Source organism: Pundamilia nyererei, unplaced genomic scaffold (assembly GCF_000239375.1).
Source record: "Pundamilia nyererei isolate P.nyererei 1_Seehausen unplaced genomic scaffold, PunNye1.0 scaffold00001, whole genome shotgun sequence".
NCBI classification, from domain to species: domain Eukaryota; kingdom Metazoa; phylum Chordata; class Actinopteri; order Cichliformes; family Cichlidae; genus Pundamilia; species Pundamilia nyererei.
The window spans coordinates 4,226,820-4,240,744 of record NW_005187402.1 but is presented as its reverse complement, the minus strand read 5'-3'; the positions used below and the strand labels follow the sequence as shown (position 1 = coordinate 4,240,744).

The 13,925-nt window shown below is 42.1% G+C and overlaps 1 protein-coding gene across 1 annotated transcript in view; it reads right to left on the bottom strand.

Moving 5' to 3' along the window:
* ppp3cb (protein phosphatase 3, catalytic subunit, beta isozyme) overlaps positions 1–13,925 on the bottom strand; it is a 33,283-nt gene that overhangs the window by 6,558 nt on the left and 12,800 nt on the right. Inside the window, exons 2-8 of the mRNA XM_013908475.1 lie at positions 13,239–13,439; positions 9,914–10,038; positions 8,026–8,137; positions 4,723–4,868; positions 2,995–3,134; positions 1,753–1,830; positions 218–312 (exon numbers count right to left, since the gene is read on the bottom strand). Of these exons, the coding sequence (XP_013763929.1) occupies positions 218–312; positions 1,753–1,830; positions 2,995–3,134; positions 4,723–4,868; positions 8,026–8,137; positions 9,914–10,038; positions 13,239–13,439 (897 nt within the window). The remainder of the gene's footprint in view (positions 1–217; positions 313–1,752; positions 1,831–2,994; positions 3,135–4,722; positions 4,869–8,025; positions 8,138–9,913; positions 10,039–13,238; positions 13,440–13,925) is intronic.

Here is a 13,925-nt window from a genome sequence, read left to right as displayed (position 1 = left end):
CACACACACACACACACACACACACACACACACACACACACACACACACACACACACACACACACACACACAGAAGCAGATATTAACCTATTGAAAGCTTGCTCCTCTAGGAGGTAACAATGTTTCCATCCATCCGTACATGTAAAGATTTTCCTGAGAAGTCTTACAACGCAAACAGTTTGCTCTACAATAATTGGATAACACACGTCAGTCAGACCTTTGTTGTTGTAGACATCCAGGTAGTTTGGAGCGGAGAAGATGGTGATGAGCGAGGGGAAACCTGTAGTCTGACTCTTCCTGTACATACGGTACCTGAGGAAAGAGAGACAAACAAGCCGCCCACGTTATAGCCACTCAAATAGGACACCGCGCTGTGGATGAAAGAAACAAAGATTTGCTTTGCAGGTCTTCTAAAGCAGCCAGGGGATGGTTAGAGGTGAGACAGCCACACTCTTTTAAACTAACAGAACAGAAATAGAGCAGATTGCCTTGCATAGCAGAGAAAAATGACAAGTAAAAAAACAGAAAAAGCTACTGGGCATCGGAAGCCTACATAGATATGCAAATTATCAAAACAAAACTTTACTGTTCTGGGTTGTGGTGGCTGAGTGGGTCTAACAATTTCACCCAGGAGAGCGTGGTTCACGTTCTGTGTGAATTTAATGATAATATTTGTATGTTATGTTTTGATTCCCCCCCTTTGTTTAGGATTTGTGTGGTTTAGGGGAAAAAAATCCTTTTTCATTGTCAGGCCGCTATAAACAACACACATTTCCATCAGGTAATATTGACAGGAAAGTGTGCTGCTGTAAATCCACCGAGCTACAGCTTTAGATTCTCACTGCTTATTAAACTTCAGTGAAGAGAAACCAATTTTTCCCAGACAAAATCACCATTTAGGGTAGTTCCTGTAGCAGCTAGCTTAGATTTTTTTTTTTTGAGTGAGCTGGCCGTTATTCTCTTTGTGCTGTCGCTATTGTTGGAGAATATAATGCAGCAACGGCACATTCACAAATCAAGGGCTTCAGGAATTCAATCAAAGAATTCATAGAGACAGCAGTGAATACAATGTCTTTTGTAAGTTGTCAGGTGAAAGCTGCTTCATTTTGTATCCACACTGCAGCTGCTTACTTCATCGAACAGTCTCTTTTTTGTTTTTTTGACCATGAATGCATGTTTTATCTCCACATTAGCTACTCTGCACAGGTGCAGAAGCCTGGCGACTGAAATAGCTTGTTTTTTGGCCATCCTATAACAAGTGCATTAAGACCTCTGGATGATTACCCAGACTACTTGTCTGCATGACAGACCAAATACTGTTAATGGGTTCACCAAACAGCACACACACAGAACACAGCGCTGCCTTAATTGCTGCATTACATCTAGAGGATTTTCAGTGAGATAATAGATGCCAGGAATGCATTTTTGGGTCACAATTTTTTTCCCTTCTCTATTTTATTCAGACTTTTAGTACAAAGTGTACGCAGCCTCTTTGACTTCCTGTGCTGAGTTAGTTAGGGTTGAATCTTGCACCGGCTGTTGGTGCACTCTCAGTCAGACCAACTCTTAACAATGCTAATCACACAGTTTCAGGGTGAAAATTGTGCCGCCTCTTTTCCTGCAATGTGCCAATTCCCCGACAATGAAAAATAACAGCTCAGAACATGAAATGTCAGGGTAAGCCATTAAATGAAATGGTGTGCCCATTTAAGCTGAGAGAAAGGAATGAGCCGCAGCAGCCGGTCAGCTCACCCGGCATCCTGTGCTTCGTGCGCTCTGATGATTGACAGCAAGTTGTTGGTCTGTAAGAACTCGCACACTGCTGGATAACTGGAGACAGAGAGAGAGGGACAACAAGTGAGAGTAAGTGAGGGCAAAGGAAGAAACATGAAGGGGAAGAATTATTCAAAGCGATGCAGTAAAACACACTTTACATAACAAACAAGTCATATGTCAAGGCTGCTGTAAACCACAAAACAGATATTTAAAGTCTGGCAGTGGGTGATGAGTAGGCTTTTGTTTTCTAAGGTAGTGTCTGACTGAGACCAGCAGGGGGCATCAGTGAGGAGTGACAGGCCTGAGCCAGGCTTATGGCTGCCTCAGTGCTGAGGTGTGCTGACTGTACACTAGTTGGCTGATTGATGCTGTGTCTCCTAAACATAGAAAATCGGTGTGTTTGCCACAGAGAACATGTCACAACACCCATTTCTAAACACCGTCTCCCCCTCGTCTGTACATGCCCCCCATTCTTACTTTCTCATCTTTTCCCCCCTGCCACCCTCCTCCTATGTTACTCTCCCTCGTTCTCTCACTGTATCTTAATATCACTCCATATCTGGCAGGAGTAGCCAGTCGTCATAGCAACAGAACCGTGCAGTCTCCCTGGGGATTGTGGGATATCGTTTCATGCTGAAACGGAACTGTGTGTGCTGCGTGTTTGGTGTGCGTATGTGTGTGTAAAGTAGCCAAGATTTTCTACAAATCCCAGCGACCGTTAGTGGATCTCGGATGTGGTGTAAACGCGCACACGAGGCGTCACTCCCGTTCTCTCTGCTCGGGAACAACATCCCAAACCTGCAGCTTGAAGTCGACCTGAAACTTATTAGATTTCTTATTTGTAGGTGAGCATCGCACGTTGCTCATGCACGGTAGCGACAGGGCGCTCAGATCATTTAGAAAGAGACATCGACCTATCCAAGAGAAAACCCGGAGTCAGGGACATGAGTGAGAACTTCTTTCTCTTTCAGGTGGTGATTTTAAAGAGTACTGTCTCTGCTGTGAACCATCATCCCAGAATATTACATCTACACTGGCTTGTTGGAGTACCAGGTCAGCTCTTAGCTCTGCCTTTGAGCTTCATAAGCACAGGGATCTGCTGCTGCAAGGCTGCCATACTATATTCATTCCCATTCAAAAATAAAATGTCAGGGCTCTTACGTAATGTTTTTTTTTGCCGGTCACAACACCTTGAGGAGTAATTCTACCCTCCTGTACCTGTAGAAATAGGAGCACCCTCTGACCGTGTTGTGGCCAAAGTACTCCTGGGTCTTTTCATTGCCAAAGTCTTCCAGGGGGTCGGCCCACAACAGGTCGCACATGGGCCCAAACGCCGGAGGCTCCTTGAACCGGTCCAACTAGGACGCACAAAAAAACCACGCACACACAGAAGTATAGAAATGTGAGCTTACAGAAACAGAGATTTTCTACATGAAAGACATTTTCAGTCATGTAAACAACCCTCCAACACATATAGGATAAATCAGGGGAGAAAGAAAAGCAAACACATAGCATACACACACAAACACATACTGTCAGAGCAGAGCATCTCCATGGCAACCCCCACCACACAGGAGGGAGAAGATGTCACACCAGCAGATTCACCATGGAAACACTGCCATTAGATGAGGAAGTATGTGTTCTCGCGTCTCTGTGTTCATGTGTGTGCCTTTGTGCTCTGGAGCTCAGTGAACTGTATACACACAGGGGTTATTTTATGGTTTCTAATGAACACACTCGGAGCAGGCTAAAAAGCTGAAATAAAAGTTGGTTTATGACTGCTGAATGAATGTGCCTGAGTGCTGCACATAGGTCGATCTCATGTTGCATGCATGATTAATTTTCCTTGCTCTTGTATTCCTTATCCTGCACAGGCAAAGAGCAGGAACTGGAGAAACGGTGAAACTGAGAATGAATTACAAACTGTGGACAGTTACGAAGGCTGATCTTTCTTCTTTTTGTGCATTTGCAGGCTGATTACTCTCTATAACAGAACTTACATATATACCAGGATGCTGAATATAAAGTGACACCATGTCTTTGGGAATGCAGATGCAAGGGTTAAATGCATTGTCTACAAAATAAATGTGTTTCTATGGCTTTCTAGGCCAAATCTCCTTACTATCATTATTTATACTTCCTAGTTACAACAAATATAACGCATCACTGTTTTGTGTAAGTAGGAAAAGAAAAGAACAAATAATGTATTCATTAAACACCTGACTTAGCTACACCCTGTCACCTGAATTGAAGGCAAAGCTGTAGCTACTGCTAAGCTAGGTTTACAAGGTCTAGATTCTTCTCTCCACTGTGATTTGATTCAACAACTAATTCATTTAGTTATGCAGAATAAGAAAGGATATGACCAAAACGGATATTTTTTCTATTTTTCATTGTTTTGTTTGCTCTATGTAGGCCTTTAGTAAACAATACGTGAAGTTAGCTTTGGCTTCTTTAAGCTTTTCTATATGACAACTTCTACACTGTCAAACCAGACTTTCTCAATCTGATTGGTAGGTTTCAGCTCTGTAATTTAGTTATTACAAATGTTTTTTAAAAGGCTGTTTTATCACTTTATATACATTTTATGCATTACTACATAATGATTAAACAGGAAAAGGTTTAAAATGAATTCAGATTCAGTTCTTCACTACATTTCAGCAATTTTTTTTTTAGTACTTCTCAAAGACAGTTAACCATTATTTTTTAAGAGCTGATTGATGCCTTATTTACACAATGGTCAGCGTTGCTTATCAAATACTTAGAAATAAATACAAAAAGAAAATTCTGTAAAATAAGGTGAAAAATATTACTGTACACAGACAAAACGTTCACCCCATAGCTACAAAAAATGTCATTAAACACCACTTTTTGTCAAAAAAGTTATCATTGTTTTGTTATCACAGCAGTGATAACTCAAAACTGCTCGTGTGTCTTTGATTTTACCTTCTTGATGTCGTCCAGCGTGTGAATCTCTGGTGAAAGCCCCCCATGCACACATAGGAACTGCTGGTTCATCAGGGCTGCCAGAGGCAGGCAATCAAACGCCTCCATGCAGGAGTCATACACCTGCTCTGAGTACTTGATCTTACCTGCAGGTTGGGGGAGTAGACAGACATTTCAAGACTTGAAACAAAGGAAGCGCCTGAGTGTGTTTTGACATGCTTTGAATAGCCACCATTGCTACAAATGCACAGTCGGTCCCTGTCACTGGGAGACTGATGCACGCAGAACAAACAGGCCTTTACATGGACAGAAGTTAGTAATCTGAAGGCTTCAGACAGAATCAGTCTAAAAACACGATTGCTAACACGCTTTGGTAATGGTACATATATATAAAATCATACATTACTTTGTGCAGTAAATAGCTTTAATTGTGTTTGTGTGTAACAGACCAAGAATGACACTGCAGTGTGCGTGCCTTAAAGAAAGAACAATAAATTAATAACCAAAAAAGCAGTAATGGTAGTGAATGTCTATTCTGACCAATTCTGATTATTTTCAAGAATAATTATTTAACCATGACGTCTTCACCACGTCTTCACCACCTAATGTTAACCTTCAAAAAAGTGTGTACAAACCAATGGGTGACATAAAAGTGGCTTTAACCATCTTTTATCTTTGTCTCCCGCTCACAAATCTCCTTCAACTTTCATTTGTTATTCATCAATGTTAATAAAGCAATACCCAGCTCGCCACTTTACCTTAGGCCCCTCAAACATGACGAAGTCATAAAGACGTTTTGCTTAGTCAACCACGATTAGAACATTTGAGCAGAGACAGTGAACACACACTCACTGCCTCTGCTCAGTGTTTTCTTTTTAAGTCTGTCGGTGCACACGGTTAATAACTCATGAATCAAGATGACTGAAATACCTTAGGTGTTGTATTAATTAATGTATTGTTCATGCATTAAGGCATGCATGAGATACTGTTAATTCATGCACTTTCCTGATGAGTCATGGGTTTTTTTCACATATTAGTGACGCTTTTTCGTGCATGAAATCACGAATGAATTCACGATAATACCCTTCCCGTAAAGTGTTACCACGTCATTTGGTTCACTTGGGTGCAAGGGCACTAACGTGTGGGATTTTCACACAACGCGTTAATAATTTATGGGGCCAGCTCTTCTCCAGCACTCCCATATGACCTGTTTTTCTCCTCTCTGATGATGTTGGATTTTGTTTTAGAAATGCCACTTCAGAGATACCAGACAAAAATAAAATAAAATAAAACACAAATCTCACTATTACAGCATTTTAAATAATGACCCAAATATAAACACAAAGCAGCATAGACATGTCACTTTTTTCCTTCTTTTTTGTATGTGTGTCTGTGTGTATTAAAAACTCCTTTGAATTGGCAGCAATATCAATAACGACATCCAAGACACGGCATCTTTTAAAGTACATTTCACACATGGGCGTAACAATGCATCTGACATAAAATCAAAACCGCGGGATTAAAAATAGCTGAAAGGAGATTGGAGGAGGGAAAAGAAGAAGAAGAAGAAGAAGAGGATGGTTTTTAGACAGCAGAGGAGGAGGGAGGCGAGAAAAGAAGAACGCTAAAGAGAGAAGGAGAAAGACTGATGGGAGGAGACAGGAGAAGGAGGAGAGGTTATAAGAAGGAAGGAGAGGAGATGACTGGGGAAGAGAGAAGGTAGAGTGTAAGGACATGAAACGACACGTACACAAATCAAAGCCAGTCTTGTGGAGTACAAGCGTACAGTAGCCAGCCTCTGTGTGTGTGTGTGTGTGTGTGTGTGTGTGTGTGTGTGTGTGTGTGTGTGTGTGTGTGTGTGTGTGTGACAGCGAGGAGTGTGTTTGTCAACCTCTCCATCTGCCTTGTGTAGAGCAAGAGCTCATTATTGCCAGTCCACCAGCTCCTTCCACACTCTCAAACATTTATGAAGACACTTGCACACGCATGCAGTCACAGTACATGCTCTCGTGCTGCACACACACACACACACACACACACACACATAGCAGATGGTAATTGAGGGCGACCACTATTCGCCATGAGCACCAAGGGAAATTAGCTTCCTCGTCCCTTGGCCAATCAGACACAGAGGAGTAAGTCCCTGAGCCAATCATTAAGGGCCAAATTAATTTGCTGCTAATCACCCACTCTCGGACAGGAGGCTGAAGCTCGCTGACGGAGGAGTCAGAGAGACAGAGGGAGACACTGGGGGAGAGAGCAAAAGGATGGAGGGAGAGAAAGAGAGGGCGGACACAACATGCCAGTGGCAGAAAAGTAAGGATGGTGAGGGGGAGGATGAGAAGAGATCCAGCAGAAAATATTTAACTCCATAGGTGAAACTATCAGGTAATGGAATAAAGCGGATCCAATCAGAGCTTCGCCACCTAAAGCACAGCACTGCTCAACACGATTTGCACGCGTTACATGGTGTCATTCTCTCAGCAGTCGTGTATAACGTGTAAGGGCTAATCAGCTTTTCACCTACAATAGCAATCCTGGAAGCTACATTTAGGGTTGCAAACTTAAGACAACCTGAACGTGCAAAACTGCAGATACACATGTTAAAAACATTTACAGCCTGCTGCAAAAAAACTGCTCCCTAAAGCTAATTATGTAGGAAGACAGCCATTAACTACCTGCTATAGGTGTTCAGCTAAATTGTGTAATTGAAAAGCTGTTGGTTTTCTTTATATTAGCTAGTTTGACAGAAAAAAAAAGTCGTGGCATGTTTTGTGTTATTTTTATTAGTATTCTTTCCATCAACTCTGAGATGAGTTCAGAAAGTGGTATTGTTGTATTATATTAATATGTTACATAATTAGCAGGTATATATCTCTGTGCTATCTTTAGCTGCACCTTGCTAACTAAGCTAGTTAGCTACCTTTAGCTAATAACCCCTGGCTTTGAAAATAAAACAAAACATGATACCTGCTATAGGAAATACTGACTAATTACTGATTTTTCCTCTTTTTTAAAAGCCATGTTTAGGTGTTATTCAAGCACAAATAAACTCCTAGCTGTAAACTGAGCAGTGTAAGTTGTAAATGTATGATCCTGAACCAGTTAGCATGCTAATTTTTTCGCCAAGTTTGTAACCAAACTGAAAATATGTTCTCCAGTCAGCTGAGATTTACAAGATCTGTTCAAACCACTAATAATCAAAACTAAATAAGCACTGCTTAACATCGGAGGGTGAAAGGAGTGGAAGAACCAATGCTGAAATAAAAGAAAAATGGGCCGTGTAACAAAAAGCCAACTCACATTCTTGTTTGAAGGTGAAATATTCTGTCAGATGTCTACATTCATGGTTCCCCCGGAGAAGAAAGAGCGTCTTTGGGTAGAGGATTTTCAGTGACCACAGGTACAACACACACTAAATATTCACCAAAAGAAGAGAAAACATGAGAAATTGAGTTCAGCAGGTACACAACTGCAACAGCATTTCGATTTTCAAAGAGTGCAGATGTCAAATTCATTTTACATCGCAGGCCATAAACAGCCCACTTTGATATGAAGTGGGCCAGACCAGGCAAACTCCCCTTTTTAATCAATGTACAGAAGTTTAAGTACACATTTAATCTCAGAATAATCTCATGATATAAGAAGAAGTACAATTCCAATAGTTTTTCTAAATGCTGCTATAGTAAATGAAAGAAATCTGTCTGTATGACTCTTCCAACACGTTCTCACTCCCAAAGCGTAACATTTTACGCTAGGTGACAAATCGTTGGTATATTACGCTTTTGACCACCCAACACGTCCCTATATTACGAGTTCGGAAAAATTAGGAAACATGAGAGCCGTTTGGTTTTAAATCTGCACATGTACGTCTATTTTACATGAATCGTTTTGGAAAACACTTCACGATTAAGGTGGTGGTTAACGTTAAGAATAAGGTTATGATTAGGGTCAGGGCTGGAATACACAGCTGAAACATGTGTTACCGCGGGAGTGTAATTCTATTCGATTTCATCCACAATCTGGCGCGCAACATAGGAACGTGGAAGGTCACCTTCCGCGTTCCCATGGAATGCCTCGGGACATGACAAATCGTCGGTATATTACGCATTGGGAGTGAGAACAGGCTGGACTCTTCAGGCTTAAATTGTAAAGTAAAACTTCTAATTTCTAGAGCATACGGTGAAAAACAGGAACTTTACTGTCATTTAAGTTTTTGGTCTATTACTTAATTACATTGTTGTGCTATGAATGGCCATTAGGGTGGTCTTCATCAGTAGGAAAAACTGTAAAACTGTCTTGTATGTGCAGCATTAATCTGAAACTATGTCATATTGCCTAGAATCAAAGTTAAGCTCAAATTTTGGGGCTGAACAGTTTGGTCATTAGAGTACAGCAGGATGTGTGTTTATTTATCACGTTGGCTTTTTTACTCTTATCACTTAGGAAACCCTACAAATGGCTCAGAGGATGTTCTCTCACCTTTACACACCATCATCTCTGTTCTACATTTAATCTCCTCCTTATGTGCCCTTCAGATGTGTTAGGAAGGTGGCCTAAATATCGCTCCCTCTGCTCCAAACTCACTCCGTGTCAGCGACATATCCCATATGCCACGGTGACTTGACAGGCTGAGACATTCACGCGCTTGTATATTGTGGATTCAAGTCAGTCTGCTCATCTGTACCACATTTCTGCTGGATAACGTAATCACACATTTCTTTATGATGCCCTCATCCATTTTGAAGAATCAAATATTCAAACAGCTCTTGGAATACCGTGCTGTTTCCATCCAACTTTCATGCATATACAGTAAGAAGCAAACCACACTCTGGTTAGCGTTTGCTGTCCTTAAATTGTTGCCTGTCCTGTAGAAACACATAGTGAATGAAAGTTGATCTCAGTAACAAGGACCCCTGGTCACGAATTCTAAATTGCATCTTTATATGTGCATTTGTCAGACACATATAGTGCATCGTGTCACTGCTAATCTCAAGTACTTTTTGTACATCTGCAATACTCAATACCAAAATACACCTTGCCCCTGGAATGTGCATAATAGACTTCAATACAATGTACACCACATACACTAATCTGGCATACATAGCAACAAGGATAGTTGTTTTTTTCCCAACTGAATGCACAGCACTATAAATAAGACGTATACACAGTGTGTCCAATCCTTCCTCACCTCAATACTGAAGTACCCCCTGTCCACATAGTCCCCTAGGAAGAGGTAGCGCGTGTTCGCAGGAGAGCCTCCCACTTCAAATAACTTCATCAGGTCGAAGAACTGGCCGTGGATATCTCCGCACACTGTGGAAACAGCACACAACAGTGTCAGGATTATAAACCCCGCAGTTTTCAGCTCCCACATAACAAATTCAGCTCAAAAATATGGGGCCGTCTTTGCTTCAGTGGCTCCATATGGCCTGATTTGCATCTGCAGAGGTATATCTGTCCTGGCTGCTGATCTAGAAACACCACTCATCTGTTTGGATAGAAAAAACAGCAAAAATGTGTTTTAAAAGCTCCTTAAAGATTCTACTCGATCATTTCAAGGTCTGTTTAAAAACTACCTGAAAAAGACCAGAAATCAGAGCTGGAAGTTTTGTGCTTTTTGGGGCATCTGTCCAGTTTTTGATCTATTTTCTTAACTGCATATCCAACTCTGGGTCATGGGGAGTGGCCTACGATAAGGGGGAGGTGGGATACACCCACCAGTGGATCATAGGCTAGCAAATCTAGAATATGTTACTGTGAGTTATTTGTATTAACAGACTTGAGAATTCTGTGTTCAGTTTTTTTTATATCAGTTAAACACACCTTACTAACCAAGACAGCTAGGATTAGCTTATAATTTTGCACCCGATGTTGGATTTTATGCATTCATGACGACGTGCAATCACGTTCAGGGTAAATCCGATTTGTTTGTATCTGGCTTTCTTGATTGATCTTTGCATCATCTTATTGTATGCAAGCTTTTGTGAGCTTTCTCTTTTGAATTGCTACAAGTTGCTTCCAGGAGTAAATCAGGCTGCACATGCTGAAGACTTCACATTTTGAACGACTTCAGGACTGTCTGCCCGTACGATCTGCCAGCATACATCTTACCATCCGCCTCCCTCGCCATCTGTCTGGTCTCTCCTTTCACTTTTAGTTGATGTCATAGTTCCCCTCTGCAGCCATTTTACGATGGCCATTTTGCATCTGTCTGACCGCCTTCGTCTGCCTGTCTCTCCATCTGCTTGCCATGTTAATGTCTGTTTTTGTGACTACTTATAAGCATTTGCTTTAATTTGAACTGGGAATTGGGAATGAGAAATGTCATGAGTGAAATTGAGCCGTACCTGCCTGCCTCCTCTGAGCTGTCTCGGTATTCTCCCAGAAGCCTTGGTGTGACATCCTAAAAGCCTGTCAGTTCAGATTTTAGCCATCCAGCTGTCTGTCTGTCTTAGAGCTCATACTTTGAGACGGCATCAAAGTGCTGAAGTATTCTTTGTATCCCCTTTATATTGCATTTTTGGTGAAAGCTCTTTCTACGTGAGTCTATTTTGCTGTAGTTTGTATCTGAAATGTAACAGTCATTTCCAATCACGGCACACTCTCAGGAAATTCTTGTGTGTTTCTGAGTCAGACTCTGGTGAAGTGGAACCAGGAAAGCGGGATCAATATGTTGCTCGTTGGGAACAAACAGGTTAGAGAACCTCTGCACTAAGCTGCTTATGATTGACTGTCTCTCCATCTGCCCATCTATCTGTCCTTGTCCCTGGGGATCTGTACCTGTGAAAGCTGAGCGATGTTTCCACACTGCGTGGGCACAACAAGCCCACACAGAATTATCACACCGCTCGCATTTGCATAAATGCAGCACGCAGAAGCACAGACACATAGGTACACGAGCCAGGCAGAGTCAATAGGTTGCCAGTGTCTGCGTCTGCCTGGCCGCTTGTCTGTCATCTCTGTCATTGTCTCAGAAACTTTCTTTCTATTTTGCTCTCCCTCGATTTCGATCCCCGGCTTCTCCTCCGCATCCTACTCGGTTCTTACCATTTCCCCGGGAGGGGAATACATGCAGCTATTACCCAAGCCAGAGCGAGCTGTTGCGCCAATTGGGTCTCTCAGTGAAGTGCGACCGAACAACAGTTCGTATTAAAAGGGTGGCAGATACATATGGCAGATTAATGAATCAATGAATGGATTCTGATTAATACATAATTACTGATCTTTATGCCTTTTTGCTCCACAGCTCTATTTCTCTGCCTCTCCGTGAGACTGCTGCTATCTGTCTCCTCACTGTGAAATGTCTGATCTATTCTGCTTGTCACTCATGCCTGCATTTTAACAAACAAGTAGCCTTTTTTTTAATTTTGATGTCGCTTTGCTCAATGGGTGACTTGCAGATGCTTTTAATAAATAAAACATAGACATTTTGCAATTTAAAACAGGTGAACGATAGTAAAAAACACCTTTTTTGGCTTATGATAGTCTGGAGGCCACAGTGAGTAGGGTTACCTTCCCTTGGCATGGTATAAAGACGCTACACCTTTCAATTCGAGCTACATTTAATTTTCAGTAATGCAGTAATGTCACATGTTCGTGTGCCAGTCTACATATACTGCTCTTTCTAGAGATAGCATGCTAACACAAAACTATCCAAGAACCCAGAGTTATGATAAAGCTGAGTGTATGCTGACCCAGAGCCTGAACTTCAGCAGGTAACAAGCTGGGATGAGCGGTCGGGATTCGGAATCGCTTTAAATTCTCTTTGTGCTGGTTTTCATCTTTGCTTTGTGTTTAAGCTTTATGTTAATGCACAAACAGAAAAAAAAGATCATATGTGTTTCCTCAATAGGTTGGGGATTTGTGTAGGCGTGTGGGACTGTAGCTTAAGGTTTATATTGTTAACTGGTAATTATATAACAGTGCATTTCAGGTTATTTTACAGAGTAACACGAAAGATCAGAGCCCAACAATATAAATATAGGCCAAAGAGTATATCGTGGAAGACAGTGTGGGAGATGTAACTAACTTGATTGGTGGTCTGAAATTTACAGGTTCTTCATCAATCATGTGATGGACTTTATTTTAGTTGAATGCAGTTTTCCCAACATATAAATAAAAGTTAAGATGTGGGAGTGGCAGTTCGGGGTCTACTCCAGTAAAATAAATTTAAAAAGCAAAATATAAGGAACACGTTTAGTGCTGTCAAGAGACATTACGAGATAACCCTGGGACTCCTGCAACAGCAATGAGTATAACTTTCAGGGGGAAAGAGCTGTTTAAAAAATGCAATGATTTCTTTTCCATAGGTCTTTCAACATGGCTGCCCAGTGCAGACACTTTCTTCTAGAGAGACTTTGCAATACTCATGAAGTCTCATATAAAGTTGGAGACCTGATCAGCTTCCCTATGTGGGGAAACCACTTTGCGTGGCTAACTCTTGCAAGAAAGCGCGTTAGCTTTCCAACTGTTTTCTACTATCTCCTAATTGGTGCGTTGAATCCCTTCCTTACCCGTGACTGGCGCCTCAATATCCAACATAGTGCGCTCCTGGCGCAGGATGGCGGCGCCCTCATCGATGATGCGCAGGGCCACGGCTTCCTCGAGACGGCCTTCCTTTGTGAGGTGAGCTTTGAGCAGGTCCACTCGCGGCCGGCCCTCCGCGTCAAACACCTCCTTCATGGTCAGCCGATGGGCCAGGGGGAAGGGGACCGCTGGAGATGGAAATGTGGAGATGATGGAGAAAGTGCGGGGGATGAGATGGAAGGAAGGGAGTTAAATTATGCAGGGAGAGGGAGAAAGAAGCCGGAAAGAGGAGATTGTGTATTACAATGCAGAAAATGATTTATTGATATTTCCTGTACACTTCAACAAGCTTGCCCACAGTTGTCAGAAGCCCCAATCCTCACCATTATCCTGATCACACCTCTGCTGCAGGCTTGCAGTGTGCGCGTATGTACATGTGTGCGTTGTGTGTGTGTGTGTTATGGAGGCCTAAGCGGGTTGTACTGAAGTAGGGGCTGCCACAGTTATCAGGGCTGCTGCCTCTGTTCTGCAGCAATGTCTTTCTTACATAATGAAGGCCCCCAGGGTGCCAATGGAGAGGGGGGTTGACTGACGATGAGGGTGATACAGCAAGAGTACACAGCTGCACGTGAGAAGGCGTGTGCACACACACACACACACACACACACACACAC